The following is a 27,878-nucleotide window of genomic DNA, read 5'->3' as shown; positions in this document are numbered from 1 at the left end:
CACAAACTTGATTTCTTGCTTTGAGATCTGCTACTATGTCAGTAAAGAAACCCAGGAATCCATAGTTCAGGCACTCAGAATGACAATAGTCTTTGATATCTTTAATCTGTAGTCCTAATAACAGGACCATTATCTTGTCCCTAAAATGAACCTCCACCTTTGTCTACACTGCTGAAAGCAGGTGCTCTCACGCTGAGCCCACCAGGCTTTAGGGTTTAAAGCCTATCACTGAGCGAAGAGAAGTAAAACAGGTATTTTACTGATTATACATAGATCATTAATTGTATTGTTCACAAATGCTTTTTGTTTATCCTGTCCCCACTTAGATAATAAGCTCCCCAAGGGCAGAACTTCTGTCATCTCTCTTGTTCACCCAAGTACTAAATAATTATTTCTTACAGAAATGAAATAAAGCAAATTACAGAACAGAGAGCTGAAGGCTATACTCCCAGTAATTTGAGCAATCATGGAAAATAACAGAAATACCAAAGTAAAGACCAAACTTAGGACTGCTAGAAAAGTTTGCATATTAAGAAGAAAAATGAAATCATACCTAATGCCTGTGATCAAAATCTCAGGAAAACTGCACTAGTAAGAATATTTTTGATACTCAATCTGATAATTAAAACAAATTTGCAATAAAAAAAGACAATCTCTCAAAAACCAAGTTGAATTTTATAAAATTCAGTTTTCAATGTACTTCTTTTGATTGCACATCAAATATTACTTTCCATCCAAATGGGGGGAAAATATTAGTAGAAAGGCTAAATATGCAGCAAAGTCCTCTCACAATAGAAAAGTTTTAAAAAATGTTTTGAATAGCTGGTAATACTTCAAGGATTTAAAGGACTTAACTTGGGAGGTAAAGGAAAATAACGAATTTGTAATGGGTAAACTAGTGAAAAGTGTTTAACAGTCTACTGTAAAACATTTATTTCTGTAACTTACTAATTAATAACAATATATTAATACACCACACAAGTACACCAAGAAGTTATTTTAAAAAGTAGTTTATTTTTAAAATCCAATTACAATATCTATACATGTACATAACAGTAAATTAGCAAAAGAACATAAAAATCACCAATAATTCTATCACCTAAATAGAATCATTACTGGTATTTTGTTGGGCTTTCTTCATCTTTTATTCAATGCACACATATAAATGTAAATGATTTAAATGAATCTCAGAGATTTGTACTTAAACAATTCTGTATCCTTTTTTTGAACTCTAACATTATATAATGAGCAATTTCCACTGATATTCAAAATGGTTTTTAATGGCTGTGTGATATTCTACCCTACAAACAACTTAAGTTATTGTGAACATCCTTGTTCAAAAATCTTTGACATTTTCACTAATTTTTTTGAGAATGATTCCTAGAGGCAGGATTACTAAACCAAAAAGTACAAACATTTTAAGGTTCCTGACATATATTGTCTAATTGCTTTCCAAAAAGACTACACCATTTTCAGTTCTCTATATCATATTTAGATAGTCCACTAAAGAAAATCATCTCCTTGTGAAAATTTTTTTCTTCACTTAAAAATTATAAATATGTAAGTAAAATTAAAAATACATCTAAAATGATAATAAGTACCTTAATAAATGTGAGCAACTAAGAAGGCTTTGGTATGAGTTGTCTGCCTCAGAGATACAACCAAGCAAATTTAGCCTTTGAAAAGGATCAAGATGTTGTATAGCATTGCAGCTAGTATTATTTTTATATCCAAACAAGAAAAAAGGTCAGAATAGTACTCTTCATACTTCTATTCAAAGAAATTCGGTTAAGTATTCAGTTCAAGGAATACTATATATAGAAATTCTAGGAAAATTCAGTAGGCAGTATAATACAAAACACTCAGGTCTAAAGAAAATGCAAAATAAAGTTGCTAACTGGATTAATTTTAAGACAGGAGACATTTTTACAAGGTACAGTACCTGATTAGAACTGGCTTTTTCAAGTCTGTCAATCATAATTTCAAATTGCAAAGGCTTAATTTCCATCTTTCTGTTAAGTCTATTTAATAAGGTCTCATCTTCTGAATCCATATCATAATCTGGTTGCTCGTTGTCTAGATTAAAGGCTAGAAAAGAAAAGAAAAATTCTTCAAACTGAGGAGAAATTATGGAGTTATATAGTGTTTATATTTGACCACAGAATACTTCCAAATTACAATGCACTGACCAAAGAGTTGCTCATGAGCTGACATCTAAAAACTGGTTCCTGAGTACACGGGAAACTAATGTAACATACATTCTGCACCAGCTATAGTGTAAAATAATAATAATAATAATAAAAAATTTAAATTGGTTTCAGAGACTAAAAGCACAGTGGAAGAAAAAAAATCTTAATTCATATATGACTTGAAGTATAATAGAATAGTAAAAGCAATAACTAAGATTAATTTATTTTAAAAATAAAGGATCACAACAACTTCTAAATGGGAAAAAATATTTGCAAATGACATATCTGATAAAGGGTTAGTATTCAAAAGATATAAATAACTTATACAACTCAACACCAAAAAAACAAATAATCCAACTAAAATGGGGCACCTGGGTGGCTCAATGGGTTAAAGCCTCTGCCTTTGGCTCAGATCATGATCCCAGGGTCCTGGGATGGAGTCCCAAATCAGGCTCTAGGCTCAGCAGGGAGACTGCTTCTCAGTCTTTCTCTGCCTACTTCTCTGCCTACTTGTGATCTCTGTCTCTCAAATAAATAAATAAAATCTTAAAAAAAAAAAAAACAGGCAGAAGATATGAATAGACATTTTTCAAAAGGCATACAGACAGCAGAAAGACACATGAAAAGATGCTCAACATCACTCATCACCTCGCAAATGCAAGTCAAAACTATAAATATATTACTTCACACCTGTCAGAATGGCTAAAATAAAAAAACTCATCCGTAAGTGTTGGCGAGGAAGTGGAAAAAAAGGAACCATCTTGCACTTGGTGGGAATGCAAACTGCTGCAGCTACTGTGGAGTATGAAGGTTTCTTAAAAAGTTAAAAACAGAACCACCCTATAACCACCCTATACCACCCTATACCACTACTGGGTATCTATCCAAAAAATAAAAAACACTAATTCATAGGGATATATGCACACCTATGTTATTGCAGCATTATTTAAAACAGCCAAACTATGGCAGCAGCCCAAGTATCCATCAATAGATGAATGGATAAAGAAAATATGGTACACATACAATGGAATATTATTCAGTCATAAAAAGAAATCTTGTCATTTGTAATGACATACAGGGAGCTAGAGAGTAAAATGCTAAGTGCAATAAACCAGTCAAAGAAAGACAAATACCATATGACCTTATGCATACATAGAATTTAAGAAAGAAAACAAATGAAAAAAGGAAAAAAGAAAAGAGAAAGACAAACCAGAAACCAGGCTCTTAACTATAGAGAACAGATTACTAGAGGGGCAGTGGGGGAAGGAAGGGAAGAGGTGTAATAGGTGAAGGGGATTAACTGTACACTTACTCTGAGGAAAAGTGAGCAATATACCCAATAGCTGAATCACTGTATTATGCACCTGAAACTAATATAATGCTATATATTAACTAAACTGGAATTAAAACAAAAAAAATTAGAAATACTTTTCACCAATAGAAAAAAATAAAGCATCACAAATTATATGCCCAAACAGTAGCAATTATTTAAAAAAAAAAAAAAAAAAAAAAAGATGGTATGGATTTGTCAACATGGTAGTTTGGTAACGTAGTGAGAAGCTACAGAAGAAAATGAAGAATCTAGAAATAAGGGCACCTGGCTGGTTCAGACAGAAAAGTAGGAGACTCTTGATCTTGGGGTCATGAGTTCCAGCCCCATGCTCATGTAGAGATTACTCAAACCAAATCTTTAAAAAAAAAAAAAAAAAGAGAGAGAGAAAAGAAAAGAAACGGAAGAAAGAAAGAAAAAAAGAAAAAAGAGTCTAGAAATAAACTCAAGTACAAAGAATGGAATGGCATTTCAAAACACTGAGGATAAAGTAGATAATTAAAAAAGGATCCTACTTATTAGTTATCTTTAAAAAACTTAACCTGGAATTCTACCTTATTCCTAATACCAATAAATGATATATTTAACAAAATTTCATAATAAAAAATAAAACAAAAAAATGCTAGAAGAAAATGCAAGGGGAAAATGTATGGGAGGGTACAAGCTCAGAAGCCATAAAAGTGATTAAATACATGGAAACACAAAAATAAGATATATTTCACTTATCAAAAGACTAAAATCTAAAACTTGGTGATATACTATTTTGGAGTGAATGGGGGACTGAAGAGGAAATTAAAGCTGTTTTTTTGTTCAATTAAAAACACAAACTCTTGGACTTGTCAACTCTATTTCTAGGAATTTATTCTCTACACACACATAGAGAAAAAGATAAAATATACAAGAGTGTAAGATGTGACACTGTAAGAAGTAAAAAATATAAAACAAGCAATGTATGTGGGAACAGAAAAACATATGATGATTTGTACATACATGCAGTAGATGGAAGCCCTAAAAATGAATGACAACAATGTATGTATACTAATATGGAAAGAAACCAATCTTAACAGGCAAGAAAAGCTAAGGTATAGAATAGTGTACATGTGCATTTACACATATTTTAAAATATAGAGTATGTACATATACACAGATACATATTCTTATAAATGCACAGTGTTTTTTTTAAGGATTTATAAATTTACTTGAGAGAGAGAACAAGCATGAATGGCAGAGGCAGAGAGGAAGAGAGAATCTCAGGAGATTCCATGCCGAGTGCAGAGTTTGAAGCAGTGCTTGATCTCACAATCCTGGAGGTCAGAACCCCAGCGGGAAGCAAGAATCTGATGCTCAACCAACTGGACAACCCATATGTGCCCAGAATATATTTGTTTAAAAAATATTATTTATTTATTGACAGACAGAGAGAGAAAGCACAAGCAGGGGAGAGGGGCAAAGGGAGAAAGAGAAGCAGGCTCCCCACAGAGCAGGGAGCCTGATGTGCAGCTTGATCCCAGGACCCTGTGATTACAACCTGAGCCGAAGGCAGATGCTTAACCAACTTAGCCACACAGGTGCTCCAGAATATGTTTTTTATATAGTAAACAAAGATATGTTTTTAAAAGGGTAAGGAGAACACACACATACACACATATGCTCTCTTATAATCACACAGAGTATTTTTGGAAGGATACACAAGCAAGTGGTAATAGCTTTCCACTTCTGGGAGGGAGACTGTATAGGTTGAGAAGTGAGTGTAACCTGCTGTTTGAATATACAAGGCATTTACAAGGTGACTGGTTATAGCTTACAGAGGTGGTCTAAAATTAGCTGATAAAGCACATACTACTTCTCACTAAAGGTACCTTTCAAAGTCCCTTATATTACCTTTTACTTGGATATATTCATATTCAAGTATCCAACAGGCATAGCTATGCAGTGGAATGAAAATATAAAGAACCCCAAAGAAGAAATAATGCAAGAAAACTTCCCAGAGCCAAAAAATGACAAGTTTTCAGATTAAAAGGGTTTACTGCTTATGGCAGCGTTATCAACAAAAGCCAAACTATGGAAAGAGCCCAAATGCCCACTGACTGATGAATGGATAAAGATGATGTATACGTAACACATACATGTGTGTATATATATACACACATATATGTGCACAATGAAATACTACTCAGCCATCAAAAAGAATATCTTGCCATTTGTAATGACATGGGAAGAGCTAGAGTGTATTACACCAAGCAAAATAAGTCAATCAGAAAAAGAAAAATACCATATGATTTCACTCATGTGGAATCTAAAAAACAAAACTGATGAACATATGGGAGAGTGAAAAAAAGAGAGAGAGAGAGAGAGAAACATCATGAGAGCCTCATAACTATAAGAACAAACTGAAGGGGCACCTGGGTGGCTCAGTTGTTTAAGTGACTGCCTTTGATCCCAGAGTCCTGGGACTGAGTCCTGCATGGGGCTCTCTGCTCAGTGGTGAGTCTGCTTCCCTCTGACCAAGCCCCCTTGCTTTCTCTCTCTCATAAACAGAATCTTTAAAAAAAAAAAAAAAAGGAACAAATTGAGGGCTGATGGAGGGAGGTGAGTGGAGGATGGGATAGATGGGTGATGGGTATTAAGGAGGGCACTTATTACGATAAACACTGGGTATTATATGTAAATGATGAACCAAATTTTCTACTCCTGAAACCAATACTAAACTGTAGGTCAACTAACTAGAATATAAGCTTAAAAAAAAGGGTGGTGGTGGGGGGGGCGCCTGGATGGCTCAGCGGGTTAAACCTCTGCCTTTTGTTCCAATCATGATCTCAGGGTTCTGGGATGGAGCTCCATGTCGGGCTCGCTGTTCAACGTGGAGCCTGCTTCCCCCTCTCTTTCTGCCTGCCTCTCTACCTGATTGTGATCTCTCTCTGTCAAAAAATAGAAATCTAAAAAGAAAAATTGGTTTACCGATCATGGTTCAAAATGAGTGGTATGCAATTAAATGTGGGCTAGTTACTGCCCATTACTTATTATGAATATGAGTATTATTACTACATAATATTATGCCTATTATATACTATGTGTTAAGGGGAAATATAGGATCCCCACATTTCCACTCAAATCTTCAGTAAGGAAAATCAGCTTCTCTCCATCCCTTCACTCTCCTCAGCTAAGAAAGGAGTGACTTAAACTGAATGGTGAACTTTGGATGCATAGTATCTTACGGTTTTTCCTTTTTTTGAAGATGTGCATTCTAATCAGCCCTCTACTACATGGTAAGCATGGAGGCTGATTCTGCTCTTGTTTGGGGAGAACTGCTTTGTCCCAAACCAGTGCCCAGCCAGTGGTGGGGTAAGCTTGCCTAATTCAGGAGTTAAGTATGAGAAACTCCACTGGGGTCATATATCTGTGTCTTGTCTTCCCACACCATTTTTATTAGTAACAAAACTGAAATTTTATGTGTCTATGTCTGTTTCTCAATTAGTTCCAAAACAGAAAAGAAAAAAGGATGTTACGTTTTGCTCTCCTAAGCAAAATTTGCAGGCTACAGTCAACATTGTAGGCCATACTCAATAATTTATTTTACAAGTGGTTACGCTTTTTTTGACTTCAGAACAATCTACCTTCTATACTTTAGTCTCCATCATATGGTACCTAAGATTATACATACTCTATGCTCAGAATTTATTCTACTCACCCTATTCTCACTGGTTATTTACATAAGTAGTATGCACTAGCACATGTGGCGTAAGCCCTCTCTAACACAATGAATGTAAGCCAAATGAAAGGGTTTTAAATTCCAGGCTTTGTAAAAACAAAGTAAAACAAACATGGATCATTTCCCTACCTTAATTCTGTGAATTCAGAACTCTTCATATAAACCTATCATTAATATTATAGATGTTAATCAGTGTATCTACCTGTGAACCCTCTTATACCATGTTTGATACCATGTAATATTCCATTCCACAGGCAACCATACCATAGATGAGTAACTAACCCTTGAACACCTAACCATAGGTGATCAGTGACCTATGAAATAGAATAGGGTTTAAAGCATACCTGGGTCAGATTCTCTCTAACTGAAGTGTGAACATGAAGACTGCTTCTGGTTAAATAGGGCAGAATGAACACATAAATATGTGTCTTGAAATTCCAAAATAAAAGCAGAGTAATTTTTTTTTTTTTTCAAATGGCATTTACAGAGGTGATGAGAATGAGCAGGTAACAATTATCAAATTTTCAGACTTAAAAAGTACAAGTTTAGCAGACAGGAGAACACTGACACATAAAACAGTCTGGCTGGGGAAGGGCAGGGGTGGGGAAGGGAGGTGGAGGGAACACAGCTAGTAGCAGGAAAACTCCCCCTATCCATCTAAAGACTTATGGAGAGCTGAAATCAACCATTACTCTCCGAAAGAGCAGGTCGGACCCTTCTGAAAATAGGAAGATCAGTTAAAAATCTTTATATGGGTAATTAGATCTTTTCCTCATCCAGTGTAGCTAAGTAGCTACTTTTCCTCCCAAATGGCAGAGACTAATGGCTTAATCTGCAAAGGCTGATTCAGAGAGTCTGTGGATTCTGGAGCACCAGGCATATTGAGGGAAAGTACAAGGCTCCATACCAAAGAAGAAATATTAAGCAAAAGTCTACATGTTGAATAGTAAATTCTCCTAGCACTCCTATTCTCTGCCATCTCACCCTGCCATCCCTACCCACCAACTCAGCTATAAAAACAAAAACAGTGTCAGCCACCCAAGAAAAAGCCTTAAGAATTCTTTTATGGAAAAGCTGATTACTCCCCTAAAAAACAGCATCCGATAAATGATCTCACTCAAATATAAATGGACAGTCAAGTAATGCAGAAATTTGAGCAAGAAAATTAAAAAAAAAAAAAAAAAAAAAAGAAACCCAGGAAACAAAGACAATGCAAGAGAAAGAAGAAGAAAAAAAGAATCCTCACAGAGATATTATTGCATCCATGAAACAAGAACAGAAACAGGATACTATATAAAAGCAACACTTAGAGAACACAAAATTTAAAGCTATAATAGCAAAAAAAATAAATAACATCAGATTTCTCAACACTGGATGTTAGAAGACCACACCAGTGTTCAAAATTCCTAAGGTTGACCGTTTCCAACCCAATCTAAAACCCTCTCTACCCAGCCAAACTATCAATCAAGTATGAGGCTACAATAAACATATCAGACATGCAAGAACCCCCCCAAAATGCACCTTTCCACACATCCTGTCTTAGAAAGCCACTGGAAGGTGTACTCCATTAGGATGGAGTAAATCTAAAAGTAAAGTATGAAATCCAGGAAAGAGGGAAGTGAACCTGAGAGAAGCAAAGAAATTGCCAAGACGATGGATGACAGATAACCATGTGGCAAGCCTGAGAGCAATCAGTCCAGAATAAAACAGCAAAATTAAAAATTTTTAAATTTTTAATTAAAATTAGACATTTTAATTTTTAAAATTCCTGGAAAAATGTCTAGGTTCCTGGAAAAAATGTCCATGGAAGGAATAAAACTGACAGATTATTCAACTGTTTGAACATTTAAGAGTCACACTTCCATAAGAGAATGTGCATTGAATTAATGAAAGGCACAAAGAAAAAAAAAAATAGGAACAAAGATAACTTGTCTCCTTTGAAAATAAAAACCTGACCAAGAAAGGAAATGTAATCATTAAGTACTTGTTTCAGCTGTTAATATTTGCAGAATAATACTGTATATACTGAATACTGATTTAACAATGTAACTGCAGCCAAAAAATGGGACAGGGAAAGTGTGATAAGTACAGAAGTGAGAGAATTTTAAATAGAAGAGAGAATGTACTAAAAAAAACTTTTAAAGATAGTTACATAAGCCCACTATTTAGAAATATAAAGGTAAAATACCAAAAGAAACAAGTAAAGGATCAGAATGGAGAAAAGACTGCCCTTATAAGGGGAAAAAATTTTCAACTAATTCTAATGATATGTGTATTAATCTGACAAAAGTATGTGATTAAAAAAACTTAAAAACCCAAGCCCCCCAAAACCAAACAAACACAGTAAAAGTGTTAACGATGGGAGTAAAGAGGTGAAAAGGTACCATTTACAATATGGGCCACAGAAGACCAAAGCTGTGAGGAAAAAGGAATGGGAAGAAAATGAGTAAAAGAACTCTAGTTCTAGTTTACAAGCATTAAGAATCCTTACTCTAATTCCCCCTTTTTTGCTTCAGTTGTATGAATAATCATAACCAACCTTATAGTCAAAAGTGCCTATATAATACACTTTAACCCTTTGTAAAAAAATGTTTCCATGAGGGTTAATACACAGTTTATTTCAAGGTTTTAAGTTTTAAGCAGAACTTTAGTTTTCCTTTGTGTACAGCCCTAAACATTTCCAGTTAGTTTTCAGTAGTTTAACAAAACCCTAATTCAGCTGTTGCTTTTAAGTACTGTGAATTACAATTACACATAACAATGATTACCACTGACAGAATTCCTATTACCTCTAAATGAAGGCTTCCGATAGATTTTCTCTAATGTTCACAAAGCTGGGAAAGGTATGGTATTTGTATCTTCATTGCAAAATGAAATTAAGATTTCAGAGGTGTTTTAATTAGTTTGTACCTTGCCACACAGAATTTGAACCAAAGTGTGTTGAATTCATGTGCATGCTGTTTCCCCTTTACTACAATCTGCCTAAAAGGAGTGCATTTATATATTCTCCTAATCTGTGGGTTGTTCTTATGTTTTGTTGTATAGAAATCTTAAATTTTAGGGGCGCCTGGGTGGCTCAGTGAGTTGAGCATCTGCCTTTGGCTCAGGTGGTGATCCTGGGGTCCTAGGATTGAGCCCCATGTCTCTGGGCTCCCCGCTAAGCGGGGAGCCTACTTCTTCCTTGCTCCCTCCCCCCATCTCAAATAAACAAAAAACAAAAAAAGAAATTTAAAATTTTAATACACTACAATTTATCCATTTCCTTTTATGGTTTCTGTGTTTTGTGTTAAGAATCCTGTATTTTTAGGTCATAAAGTTATCCTCACTTTTTTCCCCCCCTAAAAATGCTAACATTTTGTTTTCCATATTTATTCCTTATTTCTATTTTTTTATATGGATAACCATTGTCCCAGCACTACTTATCAAATATTTTCATCCTTTATCCACTGATTTGTAATGCCTCTTAGATCATAAATCAAATTTCCATATATGTGTGGGTGGGTATGTTTCTTAACCTTTTTACCTTCCATGGGTCTACTTATTAGTCATTGAGTAAAAGATCAATATTCCAAATAACTACATTTTAAGAAAGCATTAACTATCAGGAGTAAGGAAAGAATCAAATTGGGACAGGGGAAGCAGATGTGGGATAGTAGCAACTAAACTTCTTTGAAAATCGTTTTATAGATAAGACTTTTAGAACTGATTTTACATTGTATGAAACAAAATAAAATCTTGGAACAAAATCCTTAAGAATAAAATTAAATGGAACAAATAAAGCCAACTGTTGTTTGGGTTCTATTACAAGTATCTTTAAATAAAGTAAAGTTACATTTCTAGTGGGAAATAACCCTTAAGACCAAAAGCAAAAATGAAGCAACCAACAAACCAAAAAACTTCAAACTATTTTCGATAATTATATTGTTGGTGTACACACTGGCATTACTATTCTGAGACTACTGTGGTGTAAAGTGGGCTAAGACACGGTAATTATGCAGACATCCTTAGATGTGAAAGAAAGCTGTTTAAGTGTGTAAAATTAAAGTGTGTAAGACTATGCCTGTAGTCTTGAATTAAAAGAAATACTAGTATAAACTCATAATGTATTTTATGTTTCAAATTTAAAATACCTATTTCCTTGTGAGGATCACTGAAATGTTTGAAAGGACAATGGCCAACCCGGCCAACCCAGTAGCAATGAGCACCCCTAGGGCCTAGATTTCCCACTAAAAAGAACACAGTCTTTCTGGAGATAGGGATTCTTCCAGATCTGAGCCAGGAAATACAAAGGTGAGCCTATCACATCTTAGTTTTCTTTCCTTCTGGTATGGTACAGCCATGTCTAAAGGATTTAAAAAGCTAACCTGAATGTTTTTTCTACTGGCCAAAATTGATGAATATGAGTATCAATAAAGATAATGCAATGAGTTAAATCATAATAAAAATATATTTAAGTCCATGATACATGATGATTCTAAAAAAATAAATATCCTCACTGTCACTTCTGGAATAAACCAAGCTGCATCAGGAAGTACAGATTTTTTAGTTCTCTCACTCCTTTTGTCTTTTTCTGAGGATCTAGAGACTCTCCCACCCCAGCTCCCAGCACATGCATAGAGTTGTCCATGCAGTGGAGGCACATAAACTGGAGGCTCAGTGATGGATTAAGGGTGGTGAGTGGTGCCCCGTAAGTCCCTGGACTTTGGTGTGAAGTGACTCCTTCCCAGGGTGGGGGAAGGAGATGGCAATACAGAAGGAACAATGTGGGGAGGAGACCTGAAATGTGATTTTTCTTCATTGTTTTAGCCTCTCGGTGACAAGCAAAGGCTGGCCACTGGTGTGACTCAGGCCTTTCCTCACACCTTCAAGTGATATAGACAAGTTGTTCTGCTGTGGAAGCCCACGCCAGGCCAGGGAATTGCTTCATCCCAGAATATTTATGAGCACAGGGCCTATGCCAGAGACTTTTCCTTAAGTGACTCCGACTGTGAGGGAGATGCTCATTTTGGTGCCTCTGCAGACCACGTAGAATATAATCTATTTTTGTTTTTCTTTTTTTTCCCCCCAAATCATATGATTTTATTTATGTGAAAGGTTCAAAAAAGACAGAGAGAAAGACCAGTGTTTGGATAGGGCTGGGGGTGGGAAAAGAAAGTGACCGTAAATGGGCATGAGGTTTCCTTTTAGGGTGATGGAAATTAAATTACAACAGGAGGCAGGAGTGAAGGGGAACCCAGGAAATCAGGATGTGATGAGTCAGGTTAGCAAGAGGGTAAAGAACTTTGGTCTGGGTTCTAAGGGAGAGGATGAAGAGAGGATACAGTTTTCAGTTTGACCAAACACAGTAGAATATAGCATCATCAGAAAAGTTCTCACAAGTGAGTGTGCTCTGCCCTTTCTACACTAAACCTAGACACTCGGTTTCACTGCATTTATATGCTTTGTCATTTTGTGAGCTCAAATCAATTCACAAAAGACCTGTGCCCACTTAAAAGGGGAGCATCTATTAGAGATCTGGGCCAGTGAGTTTTTGTGTTTATGTTTCTTTTTTTTTTTCTTTTAATACCTTTGTCAGGATATCATCTATATATCATAAAATTCACATCTTTAAGTGACAGTTCAACATATTTATAAAGGATTTAGTATATTATATCACCATCATATATCAGCCTGATTGTAATGTCTCTCGCTCTGTGATGTTGTCACCCACTAATGATCATTGCCTTGATCCATCAATTCCTTGGGAGCTGGAAAATGGTGATATGCTATCATTCCTTCTTGTTTTACATTAGCTGGAATACTTCCACAAAGAGAAACATCCCCTCTTCAACTACTTAAGAGATCCTGAGACACGGTTCATAGAAAAAGGTGAGATAAATGCCCAAGTCTCAATTATATTAAGAAAATGTTGTGGGGTTGGTTTTTTTTTTGTTAAAAGATTTTATTTATTTGTCAGAGAGATAGAATACAGGCAGCCAGAGTGGCAGGCAAGGCAGAGGGAGAAGCAGGCTCCCTGCAGATCAAGAAGCCCCATATGGGACTCGATCCCAGGACGCTGGGATCATTACCTGAGCCAAAGGCAGCCGCTTAACCGACTGGGCAACCCAGGCATCCCAAGAAAATGCTATTTTTAAGGAGTGGTAGGAGAAAGATGTTGTGCTGCTTATGTTTAGAAATTCCCAGATGAGGGGTGCCTGGGTGGTTCAGGTGATTAAGCAACTGCCTTCAGATGAGGTCATGATCCCAGGGTTCTTCTCCCTCTCCCGCACCCCCTGCTTGTGCTCTGTGTCAAATAAGTACATAAAATCTTAAAAAAAAAAAAAAAAGAAAAAAGAAAAGTAAAACTTGAAGACTTCAAGGTCATTTAAAAAAAATTCCCAGATGACATGACATTGCATTAGCTATATAAAATCATGGGGTGGGGGGAAATGGTATAGAGGAACAACATTACAATGTAGACTGATGAGTTCATGGCAGTTCATTGTACTACTCTTTTCTACTTTTGAGTATGCTGAAAACTTCTTCATAATAAAAGCTTTTTAAAAGATAAGTATCTAAAATATATAAAGAATCTCTAAAAAATTCAGTAAATGACCCAGAGAAAAATGGACCCAAAGACACGAAGAGGTAATTCATGTACTAAAGGCTTAACATCACTGTAACTGGGGAAAGGTAAATTTAAATCAATAAATACCATTTCATATCCAACAGATTGCGAGAAATCAGAGTTTAGCAATAATAAGTGTTGGTAAAAATATGAAAAAACAAGAATTCATGTATTACTGATGAAAATATAAAATAGTATAACCAGTTTGGAGGGCAATTCTGCAATTGCTAACAAAGTCACACACGCACATTCTTTAAGACCCAGAAATTCCACTTTGTAGGTCTATAACCCACAGATGTACCATAAATATGGACAAGACATGTGTAAGGCCATTCATTGCTGTATTTCTTAAGAGCAAAAAAAATTAGAAAAAAACTAAATGTCTACCAACAGAACAGATAAACTGATATACTGACACAAAATTATATTTATAAAATGAAAACTTATGGTGACATGAAACATTCGTAAGTAACTTTATTCAAAATAGCCAAAAACTGGAAACAACCCAAATGACATTGAATAGAAGGGTTACACAAACTATGGAACATCCACACCATGGAATTACAATTAGCAAAAAAGAGGATCAAACTAATGAGACATGCAACAACTTGGGATAAATCTCAAGGAAATTATGCTGAGTGAAAAAAAGTTAAGTAGTATAGATTCCATTTATATAATGTTCTTGAAATGAAAAAATTATAGAGACGGAAAACAGATTACTGGTAGTAAAGCAAGGCCAAGAAACGTACCTATTTCATGAGATTCTTGGTTAGGACTAGATGAAGTAATTTGTGCATATCATAGAGCCCAGTACAAAAGAATAGTGTTCCATAGTGGTAGGCTGCTATTATTACTCAATTCCACTCCATCTGTAGATAGATCAAGACTATCCAATAATCTAGCAAAATGGAATTAAAGTACAACTTTATGGGTAGGTCTTTTTAGTGCCCTTAATAATCAGGATAAACAGAAATCATGGGTTTTAAATACTTTAAAGAAGTCTCAACTACGAATAACTGAAAACTGTAATAGTCTATTGCTAAAAAGTACTTTTTTCCATTTCTCTGAAGGCTAAGACCTCCCGTTTAATAGTCACTACTTCTATTTCTCTGGGTTATTTTGTTACGACTACAATTTGTAACCAATGTGCTTTTGATTTATAAAACTTAAAGTCACAAATGCTTTGACAGAATCTGAAGAAACTTTTCAAATTAACTCATAATTTAATCATGTAACCAGTCATGATTACACTTGGGACTTTTAAAATTCTGTGAATACAACACATGCGAAATTCTAACTTAAAGCAAAGAAGAAATAATAAATTACCCAGGGGTGGGGGCTACTTAAATGACTGACAGAGATGTCACAAATGATTTCTTCTCCTATCAATTTAACCTTTGTGGGGGTGGGGGGTGGGGTGGTTTTACGCAAGTTACCAGTAGATTATAATTAGTACTTTAGTTAAGGCAGTCTAAATCAAGGAATGGCAACTATGACCTATGACTTATATCTGGCCGCAGCTTGTTTTTGTTAAGGTTGTGAATGTGTGAAAAGATTCTCACCTTTCTGGGTGGGGAGGGGGCTTGTGGGCAGCAAATCAAAGTTTACTGAGCGATAGGAAAGTTTACTGAATGGAATACGAAGCTCCCAAACAGGGAGGGGACCCAAGAGGGTTATTCAATTCTTACATTTTTATAAAGAAATTAAAAAAAAATTTTAAAGAGAAGAAGGAAGAAGTAAAATACATGGTAGAGACATATGTGACACCCAAACCCCAAAAACATTTACTTACTATCCAGCCCTTTAAAAAACAAAAAACAAAAAACAACAACAAAAAAAACTTGCTTATCAAGGTCTAGATTAGTAAAGAAAAATGTATTGTTTCTGAAACACTGGAGTATACACATAACATAACATACACATAAAATACACATAACACGAAGATAAGCAAAGATTTATTAGGGAAGTAGTTTTCAAAATTTTACTCTTTCAAGTAGTTTCTTCTCTCCTGGGTATCTCTCGGGCTTATCACCCATTAACAAAGAGAACAATCAATAATGATAAGTTACCAGGAGAAACACTCTGAAATGGTCTTAGGAATGTGAACAGCAAAAAAAGCTGTCATTTAAAAAATGAAATCATCCTTAAGGATGTCTGAGTCCTGAAAAGTTGAGGTTTGAATTTGGCCAGAAACTTCTTCCTGGGGCTGTGAAGTCACCTGCTCCTTTTTATGAACTTAGGAAAGTCAGCAAGAGCTATTCACTAATATTCAGAATAGGCCACTATAATTTGATTTATTAACATCATGAAAAGTATAGGCATTTCTGTTAAAACACGTAATTCCTTTAAAAATCCCTTATATGTAAAATTATACACTAAAAATGACAGGCTTCCAAAAAATCTATGTAACTTAATCAGAGACCATACAGACTGTAATACAGACTGTAACTGTTCCATTAGACAGTATACATAACATTCAGAGTGGCTGGCTACTATCTCTAAGGGATACTAAAAATGTATAAAAGTAACAAAATGGAATTGCCGGCTCATGGGTGTTGAGAAAACACAGATTGTAATGGACTTCTGTACTGGGGATACAGAAGGAAATGCAACCTGCGACTAGCTAAGAGCTATGCAAGGCTGGGATGTACCTCTCTTGGAAAAATGAAGCCTAGGTAGAGGCACTCATTTTTAATTTTCTTAATATGGAGTTGCATGCATGTGAAATGTGAAGCTAAAGCCTTTGTGCCTCCCTATTAAAGGTTTTTAAAATTCTTTTCTCACTATCCCAGTCCTCTTTGGCAAGAAAAAATTAAAAAAGAATCCGGACAACTTCCATGTAGTACTGACCTCATTCCAGGCAAGAGCAATCATTGCCGAGCTAACTGGTATTAGAGAAACATGCGCAGCATAAGAGACTGTACATTACTGGGGACAGAAGAAATAATTTTATCTAGATTACCTGTCCTGATTTTTCTTGTAAGATTCTGATACAGATTCTCCATGCCATAGCTCTTTTTGTAAATAAATTTTATGAATCTTACCAATCAATAAATGAAGAGAGAAATGTACATGAAAGCCTTCCACAAGCACTCATCTACATAATTTAGATATCTGTGTTACTATTCATGTCCAATTTGCACCCAAAGGGGATTTTTTTTTGAGGTGAGGGTTGTAAAACAAAGTTTGAATTTATTTTTTAATATGGTAAAAATACACATAACATAAATGTACATTATATTGGCTCAACAAAGCCATCTGGATTAAAGGAACATGGTATCCTACCATATTTGGGAATGTTTGTTAAGAAAATATCACTAATACAAAAAGTTTGCCAAGGAAGTTCTACACATAGGTCACCTACGTATGTATCCTCACTTTTAAAACTTTTAGAGGGACAGGATAGCAATTTACAAGCAGTGGGGCTTTGCATTTCTTCTTTCTACCCGGCATACAGTAATGAGCATCTTTTAAAACAACGGGCAAACTAAGGTTATCTGGGCAGTCTACATTTAGTAATGAAATGGTGTGCACCAAGACCCAAGTGCTCATCACCAGCACATAACACCGAGCAATGGCATAACCCTCACTTGCACTGTCACTGAACCATAACCTAACGTTGCTTATCTTCTGGAGAGTAATCAAAGAAAATAAATTCAAGAGACTATAAATATTAAAGGCAGTGAGGATGGAGGCAATATTTACTACTATTCTTTCAGAGTCCTTTCCTTACAAGCTGATTTTTCTCTGAATTGAATATGCATTTTTGAGGGTCAATAATCTCCTAGGTACTAACAACAGAAAAGAAGAATATGGATGCCCAGATTAAGTGCTTCATGAGTCTTATTTTTTTTTAATCTGTGTGAAACCTGTCAAGTCATAAACTAGAATAAACAGAGATATGCTGGGAGATCCGGACTCCAATTACCTTTACCCAAGTTATATAGTAGTTATTATTTTCTAGTAAACAGAGAAGTAAAAGTCTTAAAAATTAACAGTTCCTAGGGGGTAGTCCACAGACCAGAACCCAGCTGTTCAATTAATCACATAATTCCTTTTCTTCATTTTGGTGGAAAAATACCAGCTGTGGGGGAAAATTATATAACTAAATATGGCTACTCAAGCAATATTTTAATAAAGGAAACATCTCACCGTTATAAAGTAAAATCTGGATAGTTTTCATCTTTAGAAAGTTTTTTCTTATTCGTGAAATCTATTTTGAATTTTCTCCCTCTTTCAACTCTTCCTTTCTCCTCTTCCCTGTCACCATTCTCTCTTTCTAATACATTACTGCTGGAGCCATATTAAAAAACAATACAAAACAAAAAAGTAAGTTGAAGATCAGACATAGCAGTTATTTACATGTTAATATAAATTTTTTTAAAAAGTTTCAGAATTTAAAGCTGAAAACACCTTATCTTACAGATCAGAACACTGTGAGAGGTTAAGAACCTTGCTGAGTTGAGCACACATTTCAGGGTTTTGATACATAGAGCTCAAAATTTACCCCATTACACCACACAGACACTCTTAAGCCCTTTTAATACTAACAGCAGTAATGAAAAAAAAAAAATCAAAAGACTGTTTTCCACTTTGGACTTATATGTTTAAGTTTATAAATTACATTTAATGAGCAAAGGCAATGCACACACACACAAAAAAACCCAAGATATTGTGAACCAAACGTTTTAGGAACTCAAAGATTTCTAAAAAAAAAACAAAGTTAAAAATTAAAAAGAACTCTAATAGTGTTTTTAACTTAAAGGTATTTCAAGACGAGAACATTTCCAACATTTACCTATGAACTATCAATGGTAATTTTTTTTCTTAATGTAAGCAGCAGCAAACATCATCTGTATAAACGAAGATCTTAGTATCATGAATCTTTAAGTTTCCTAACTGTTTAACTTCTGGAAACTATTTGCCAATATCCAATTCCTTTAATTTAATAAGACTGAGGGAAAAAGTAAAAGGATCTTTCAAAGTGTTAACAACAGGATTTTCTAAGAACGCCATTTACTTACAAACTCACTGGTGTTATCTCTTCTTCCAACTCTGCATTTTCTTTCTTGTGCAACTTTCCAAAATTATGTTTATTAATCCAATGAATCCAAAAACAACCAATATTGACTGTACCTCAAATACACATGTATGGAATAGATACTATTAGAATAGATATCAATATAATACATATCTTCTAAATAATAATAGATATGAATGCCATACGGCATACATAAAGTAGATGTGAGGGCATCCCAGACAGAGAGAGGAGCAAGAGTATAGACACGAAGAGTGTTTAACTCTAAGAAATATGAATTATCAATAATGAGTCTGGATAGACTTTAACTAGCAGATAAGGATTCAGAACTATAAATCCCTAGAAGTTGTATGCACATATATAAAGTGTGTATTATTATTATTATTATTTTAAAACAGACTCAAATAGTTTTACAAGTCTTACATCAGCAGTGCTATTGTGTATCTAAGGGACCTAGTATACATTAAAGTGGACTCTGACTAGTAGACCTATGAACTAGGAAGTAATTCAAATAAAACATCTTCCTAGAAACCCATATATACTTCCTAATCCTAAGGAAGTCCACGGATCTGTCAAGGGCTCAGAAGTCTCCTTTACATAAATATCATCAAAGCGTTTAAACCAGTGTTTCTCAAACTTTTGCATACACCAGAATCTTCTGGATGGCTTCTTAAAACACAGAATACTAAGCCTGACCACCAGTTTTTGACCCAACAGATCTAGAGAAGGGCTTGCTAATTTGCATTTTTAACAAGTTCAATGATGAACACTATTTTGAAAACCTCTAATCTAAACCTAAATCTTTGCTCTTAAATACCATAAACTTTACTTATGCCTAACTTGAAATATGCTAAGTTTTTCCAATTTGTAAATTTTTAGGGTCCTCAGGCTTCAAAAAAATTTCCAAGGGAGCCGAAGACCACTTCATCATCTAAAGCATCTCTGCCTCTGCTTGGAGCTCTCCAAGGTTCTGAGAGCCTCCAAGCCTAGCAGTTCTCAAATGTACACCTAGAGATCACAGATGCAGATATAACTAGGACTCTCTTTTTTCTTATTTTTACTTTTTAAAGATTTTATTTATTTATTTATTTGACACAGAGAGAAAGAGATCATAAGTAGGCAGAGAGGCAGAGAGAGAGGAGGAAGCAGGCTCCCCACTGAGCAGGGAGCCCGATGTGGGGCTCAATCCCAGGACCCTGAGATAATGACCTGAGCCAAAGGCAGAGGCTTAACCCACTGAGCCACCCAGGCGTCCATCCCTTCCTCTCTTTTAAAGATTTGTTTTACATAGAGAGAGAGAAGAGAGCACGTGCACAAGATTGGGGGGGGGGGGAGACAGACAAAATGAGAAGAAGAGAAAGAGAAGCAGACTCCCTGCTAAGCACAGAGCCCAATGCAGTGGCTCAAACTTAGGACCTGGAGATCATGACCTGAGCTGAAATCAAGAGTCAGAAACCCAACAGACTGAGCCACCCAGGTACTCTGGGTGGACTCTTGCCTTCCATATGCCAAGATTTCCTATAATTATAAAGCTTGGCCAGACCTTACTTATATCCCCTACCCAATATACAAAAAAAAGTGAAGTGCAGAAGAGTCCAGGACCACTTCTACAAAATCACATACTGATCCAAGTCTCTCTACTAAAACAAACAAAGAAAGAAAAAACAAAACCCTCCAGGTTTATACTGTAATAAGGATTATTAAACAAAACAAAACAAAACAAAAAAGGATTATTTTTAGTCTTTTGGCTAATAGCCAACTAACTACATCCCTCTTCCACTCGGAAGAATTCACATTTCATGTAAATGACAAGTATTACTGGCCAAAATTAGTAGCAAAGATGACAACTATGGGAACCTCAAAAACACGAGAATGGGTAAGTGGATTCTTTGAATTCTTCAGGGAAAGATTTGTATCATTAGGGAGGGGCTATCGCCTAACAATATTAGATAGGACCTAAAGGATGTAACAGTGATGTTTAAAAAAAAAAAAAAAATCAAGTGTATAAAGATAATCATCCTTTTATTCAACCTCTAATTATGTTTTTTCTTAGTCTTCTCTCTTCTCCTCCAATGGACTCTTTTTCTCCCTTATTTTCTTTTTTTTTTTTTAAAGAATTTATTTATTTATTTGACAGAGAGAGATCACAAGTAGGCAGAGAGGCAGGCAGAGAGAGAGAGGAGGAAGCAGGCTCCCCGCTGAGCAGAGAGATTGATGTGGTACTCGATCCCAGGATCCTGGGATCATGACCTGAGCCGAAGACAGAAGGGTTTACCCACTGAGCCACCCAGGCGCCCTCTCCCTTGTTTTCTAACAGTAACTGGGCAAAGGATGGTAACAATTCAGGAGATAAAAATGTTAATGGCTCCTAAATGAGTAAAAAAATGACTTAACCTCACTCATAATAAGAATTCCAATTTAAAAACTATACTAAGAGAAATTAAAGTCTGGGTTTTGCTAAATAATGATGTGCCAATATTGGTTTCTTAGGTTTGACACAGTGAAGTGTAATGTAATATTAGAGAAAAACTGAAACCTGACAAGAGGTATAAAGGAATACTCCACTATCTTTCCAACTTTTCTATAAATCTAAAATTTTTCCAAAATGAAAGTTTTATTTAAAAAGAATAATATGATGAGGTCCATTATCTCTCACCTACCAGACTGGAAAAATTTAAAAATTCAGAAGTAGTTTTTCATCAGGCTGTGAGGAACTAAGCATTATCATACATTGTTAGTGTAAGTGCAAAATGGTGCAGCTCCTATAGACAGCATTTTGGCAATTTCTGTAAGAAACACAGTTTTACCTTTATGAAATTCTGTATATTCACAGTTATTCACTTAAACCCTATCTGTAATAAGAAAGGACTGGAAACAATCCAAGTTCCCTTCTACAGGAAACTGGTTAACAATCTGGCACATCCAAACACGAAGGACTAATATGTACCAGTAAAAAAGAAATGAGAACACATTTTACATGCTAATACGGAATAATTTCCAGACTATACTCCTACCCCCCCAAATGGCAAAGTGCCAGAAAGTACATATAGTATACTAACTTCTGTATAAAGGGGGCGTATAAAAAATATAAATTCCTATGTGTCTGAATTCGCACAACAAAACCCTAAAAGAACACATACCCTAATAAAGGTGGTTTCTTTAAGAAGAGGGTGACTGAAGGCTTATTTTTCATATACTTTTTTATTCTGAAATCATCTGAATGCATTACCTACTAGAAATAAAATTATATTAATTTGTAAAAAGAATTTTGTGTCTTAAAAAAATTCTGGGTCAGTGATCTTTATATACTACCTGAGATTCTTCTCTACTGTCTGTTTAGACTACATATCTTTCTCATTTACTTTTAATTAATCATTCAATAAATACAGAATGAGGGCAAAAGTCTCACTTAGACATCTGGGTACAGGCAGTATTTGAGTTTAACCAGTACAGACTAATTCTACAATTTCATATTACATGTACAAAAATATGTTATTAGTATCTCATAGTATAAAATAATTAATAAGTAAGTCACAAAATGGGATGGCTGGGTGGCTCAGTTGGTTAAGCATCTGATTTGGACTCAGGTCATGATCTCAGGGTCCTGAGATCAAGCCCTGCATCAGGCTCCCTACAGGGAGTTTGCTTGCCCCTCTCCCTCTGGACCTCCCCTGACCCCTGCTCATGTGCATGTTCTCCTTCTCAAACAAACAAACAAACAAATAAATAAATAAATAAAATCTTTGAAAAGACTATATCTCCACAGCCCACTAAATAGTCAGAAGCACGAGAAATTAAATAGCAGTATTTTTACAATAATTCGTTTTAATATTAGCAAAGCACTAAATGCACTAGGAAATAAATTCAGTACAGTTATCAGAAAGTTCTGAAATAGGGATTTTACTAGTTCTAAAAAATTCCAAACATATAAAACATAAATTGGAGGGCAACAAATAATTTCCTTTACTAGAAAGACTCTTTCCTGAAGACTTCACCAAATGTTCTTTTCAAAAACCAACCCTACTAGAGATAGATTTCACTTAAAAACATACACTTCAGATTTCAAAACATATTAAAAACTATAATAATCTAATGTATGCTTACAGGCATAAAGATAGATATACAGACCAAAGGGAGCAGAGAGACATAAAATAAACCCTATGCAGATGATCAAAAAGGGTGCCATGAGAAAGGATAGTCTCTTCAACAAATAGTGCTGGGAAAACTAGAAATTCATATGCAAAAAAAAATTAAGATGAAACATTTTCTTACATTATATACAAATATTAACTAAAAATTAATTAAAGATCTAAACATAAGACCTGTTACCTATAAAACTACTAGAAAAAAACAATAGGAAAGCCTTCATGATGCTAGGTTTAGCTACGATTTCTTGCAGATGATACCAAAAGCAGGGGCAACAAAAGCAAAAATAGATAAATGGGACTGCATCAAACTTAAAAACTTCTGTACAGCAAAAGAAACAATCAACAGTGAAAATGCAACCAATGGAATGGGAGAAAATACTTGTAAACCATATATCTGATAAGGAGTTAAAACCCAGAATACATCAAGAACTCCTAAACTCAAGAACAAAAACCCAATTAAAAAAAAAATTGCAAAGGACCTGAAGAGACCTTTTTCTGAAGAAGATATATAAATAGCCAACATGCATATGAAAAGATGTTCAACATCACTAGTCACCAAAGAATTACAAATCAAAACCACAATGAGATACCACCTCACCATGGCCGCTCACTGCCCACCCCCATCACACTTATTGGTGTGAATGTGGAGAAACTAGAACCTTATACATTGCTGGTAAGATAACAAAACAGTGCAGCTGCTGTGTAAAATGGGGGGGGGGTGTCTTCAAAAATTAAAAATACAACTACTAAGCGATCCAGCAATCACTCTTCCAGGTATATAGCCAAAAAAGGGGAAAACAGCATCTCAAAGTGGTATGTGAAGACCCATGTTCACTGCAATATTATTTACAACAGCCAAGAGGCAGAAGCAACCTAAATGTCCATCAACAGATGAATGGATAAGCAAAGGGTGATACATACATACAATGGAATGTTACTCAGTTTTAAAAAAGAATGAAATCTTGTCATATGATGCAACACTGATGAACCCGAAGGACATTAAGTCAGGTGAAATAAGCCAGTCACAAAAAGACAAATGCACACAAGTCCACTTAGATGAGGTTACTAAAGTAGTCAAAGTCACAGAAACAAAAATAGTGTTGCTAGGGGTTGAGGGGAGGGTGTATCAGGGAGTTGTTCAATGGGTATACTTTCAGTAAGGCAAAATGAAAAGCTTCTAGAGATTTGTTGTACAACGATGTGCATAGAGTTAACAATATTGCCATACAGACTTACAAATTAAGAGAAAATATTTGTTATTTTTTTTATCACAATAAAAGAACAACAATAACAACACCCCATTTTAATTTGAATTGAACCATAAGAAAACAGGTAAACCCAAACTGAGAAACATTCTACAAAATAACCGGCCTGTATTCAAAAATGTCAGTGGTATGAGCACAAAAAGCCTTAGAAATAGCTTGAAGAAACAGGACAACTGAATGCAGTGCACCATCTGAAGTAAATTAAGTTTTATGTAAAAAACCACTAGCTTTTGAAAAAATTAATAAACTACTTCTCTTTATAAAGCCTAAAATCCTTTCTCCTTGAAGTGCAAATTATATTTTACTAATGAATTTACTAATTTCCTAATATTTAAAAACATAAATTAGTATTTTTCTAATAACAAAGCCACAAATAATCTGGGTCTAAAACTCCTTGCTAATCAAAGTGTAAACAGGGGTGCTTGGGTGGCTCAGCTGGGTAAGAGGTTAAGCATCTGCCTTCGGTTCGGGTCACAAAATGGGGTTTCTGGGATCCTCCATGGGGAGACTGCTTTCCCTCTCCCTCTGTCTCCTCCCCCTTGCTCATGCTCTGTTTGTCCTGCTCTCTCAAATAAATAAAATCTTAAAAAAATATAAAATGTAAACAAAAAACTTCAGTACTGGCTTGCTTCCTTAAGGGTTCCTACTGACTACTGAAGAACACAAAACAAATTTCTTGTAATATTAAACAGCTCTGAAAATTACTGAAGCTAGATAATGACTTGGAAAAATGCTTATTAATAGTAAGTAAAAAAGCAAAGCCACAAACACATACATATATACAGATACACACATAATAAAACACAAATTTGGAAAAAAGGGAAGAAGAATTTGTCTCCGTTGCTTATATCTGCAACATGGGATTCTTTGTCTTCTTTTTTTTTAAAATGATCTCCACACTCATCATGGGGCTCAAAGTCACTTACCCCGAGATCAAGAGTCACACGCTCTATTGACTGAGCCAGCCAGGTATCCTGGGATTATTATTCTTTTCTGCAATTAACATTTTATTTTTTATTATAGAAAGTAAACCTCAACTTACCAAACCCTCATTCTATTTCCTTAGTTTCTATCAGAGAAACAAAGGAGATTCTTCCTAAAAAAAAAAAAGAAAGAAAAGAAAAGAAAAGAAAGAAAAAGAAAGATTTATTTCAAGAGAGGGGTGGGTGCCTTGGTGGCTCAGTAGGTTCAGCATCTATCTGCCTTTGGCTAGAGTCATGAACTTGGGGTCCTAGAATCAAGCCCTGTGTGAGGCTCCCTGCTTAGTGGGGAGTTTGCTTCTCCTTCACCCTCTGTCCCTCTCTCCGCTCATGCTCTCTCTCACTCTCACTCTCTCTCAAATAAATAAAATCTTAAAGGAAAAAAAAAATTTCTTTCAGACAGAGGATGCAAGCATGAGCGGGGGTAGGGCAGAGGGCAAAGAAGAGAATCCCAAGCAGACTCCCTGCTGAGTGGTGAGGCCAAATGTGCGGCTTAATCCCATGACCTGAACCTAAACCAAGAATGGATGCTTAACCTACTAGTCACCCAGGTGCCCCAAAAAGAGATTCTTAAGCCAGGGATGAGAAGCAAGTACTTTTAAACAAGGTCCAATTTAGGGTGAAAAGGGAGGCTTTATTTAACCTCCATGAAGGAGGGGGGGATGGGATTCTTATACTCCTACAACTCTAATTATTTTATTAACTAGTGAAGAATGTGGGAAAAAATTATTTTAACCACTAAAATATTATCTTGGATTATTTAAAAAGTAACATCACCATGGAGGCTGTTTTTATTCTTTCATCTTTTATGTTACTTCTATTTTCCATTGAACAACTCCCTGAAAAGGAGAAGTAGTACTTCTCTACTGAGAAGTACTAGTAACTCCAATTTTTTTTCTTAAACAGATAGGGAAAAAAAAAAAAGCCTGCATGACCCAGGTCCTATGAAGTTTAATTCATTCCACCTAAAGCAAACTTCATTGTTTGCCCACTATAGTGTTTAGTTGGAGATTAAAATCAGGAACTGCCACATAGCCCTTTCCCAACTTGGACCTCCCTCCATGAAAATTGCAGGACTGTCTTCAGAGCTCCTCACTACCCAAAGCAAAACTGTAAAATGTGCTTTTATTATTTGTTTATAATACTCTCACGGTTCCCTTTTCTTCAAGCTTTTCTGTCTTCCTGGCATCTCCTTCATCCCCATTCTCAGTGTTCTTCCATTCATCAATCAACCCTGCCAGGCCAAACCAGAGAAGTGTCATACAGGTGTTTGCATTTGCCCTTTCACATTCAGGATTTCCTTTTCTATCAGCAGACAACCTAGCTTCTATCCTGCAATTTAACCACCATACACACACACAAAACAAATGAAAAAAGTAATCCTTTACTCCCACTGTTTATTCTATCATCAACCATATTTGAATTGTTATATTTGTTTAATATGTATCAGTATTTGCATTTTAGAATGATGAGCCATGGCTGAAAAACAGTGTACCAGAGTTAACCAGGTATACTCTAGAGCCAGAGGGCCTGGTTCAAATTCTGACTCTTTTACTTGCTAGCTGCACTACTTTGAGCTCTTTATGCAGTATTTCTTTAAAAGGGGGGTAAAAACACTAGCTGCGTTATAAGGTTCCTTTAAGGCATAACTGACTTAATATATGTAAAACACTAACAGGACCTGGGCATGGCAATCAGTAAATGCTATTTTACTATGCCCTTTAACCATAACTGTGGAAAGAAAGGTTTAGTCTTCTATTAAAATCATCAGGAAAAAAGCACATTAAGAAAATATTCTTACAGTTAGGCAGCCCATTAAGTTGTATTATGAGGGTAAGATGGGAAGAAAATTTATTTTATTTTATTTTTTCAAAGATTTTACTTATTTATTTGACAGAGAGAGACACATAGAGAGAGGGAACACAGCAGAGTGAGTGGCAGAGGGAGAAGCAAGCTCCCCACAGAGCAGGGAGCCCAATGCAGGGCTAGATCCTAGTACCCTGGGATCATGACCTGAGCCAAAGGCAAATGCTTAACGACTGAGCCATCCAGGGCCCCAGAAATTTAGTCTTTTATGGTAGATAGGGAGACCAAAAAAAAAAAAAAGCTAAAGGTGCCATCACTCAGGGCAGTGTGGTGTCACTGAAGAATCTTCCATGGAGATGCTAGTTGCTAGGTGAATATTCTGAAAGCCTATTTCTGGTAACTCCTATTAACAAAATCAGGTGTGCTGGGTTACATCACAGTATCTTCTTTGTGTGGCCCTGCAGGAGAGTTCTAAACACTTCAGTGCTGGGAAACATGCACTGAAATATGCAACTTAAAACCAATCTTCACTTTTTTGCTTTTCTCTATTAATTACATCATGCCGAAAATATGCACTATTATGCCTCAGACTTACCTCTTACTGTAGTGTTTGTTTTCTCCTGAATTTCTTTAGCTATGGTCTTTAATTTGTGATGCTGTATTTTACTCAGTGACCCCAATTTTTAAATTTTTTAATAGTGTGCATAAATAAATGCATAAAGACCCCAAAGGGACTCTCTTTGTACTATGATTTCTTTTTCACCTCCTTAGCCAGACCATGAAATGATTATTTTGCTTTCTCCCAA

General features: G+C 35.5%; 1 protein-coding gene across 4 annotated transcripts in view; it reads right to left on the bottom strand.

Annotated features, from left to right (window-relative positions):
• The window catches only part of EPC2 (enhancer of polycomb homolog 2), a 113,038-nt gene that overhangs the window by 33,844 nt on the left and 51,316 nt on the right, over positions 1-27,878 (bottom strand). For 3 of the 4 annotated variants that reach the window (XM_004757859.3, XM_045066563.1, XM_004757860.3), the window contains exon 3: positions 1,943-2,088. In XM_004757859.3, coding sequence (XP_004757916.1) covers positions 1,943-2,088 — 146 coding nt within the window. Of the gene's footprint in view, positions 1-1,942; positions 2,089-17,987; positions 18,126-27,878 lie in introns of all 4 variants that reach the window. The other variant, XM_004757861.3, reaches the window with a different exon arrangement.

Source organism: Mustela putorius, unplaced genomic scaffold, assembly GCF_011764305.1.
Source record: "Mustela putorius furo isolate JIRA1106 unplaced genomic scaffold, ASM1176430v1.1 tig00003867_pilon_pilon_pilon, whole genome shotgun sequence".
NCBI classification, from domain to species: domain Eukaryota; kingdom Metazoa; phylum Chordata; class Mammalia; order Carnivora; family Mustelidae; genus Mustela; species Mustela putorius.
Note: the sequence above shows the minus strand (reverse complement) of the source record. Positions and strands in the feature narration are given on the sequence as shown.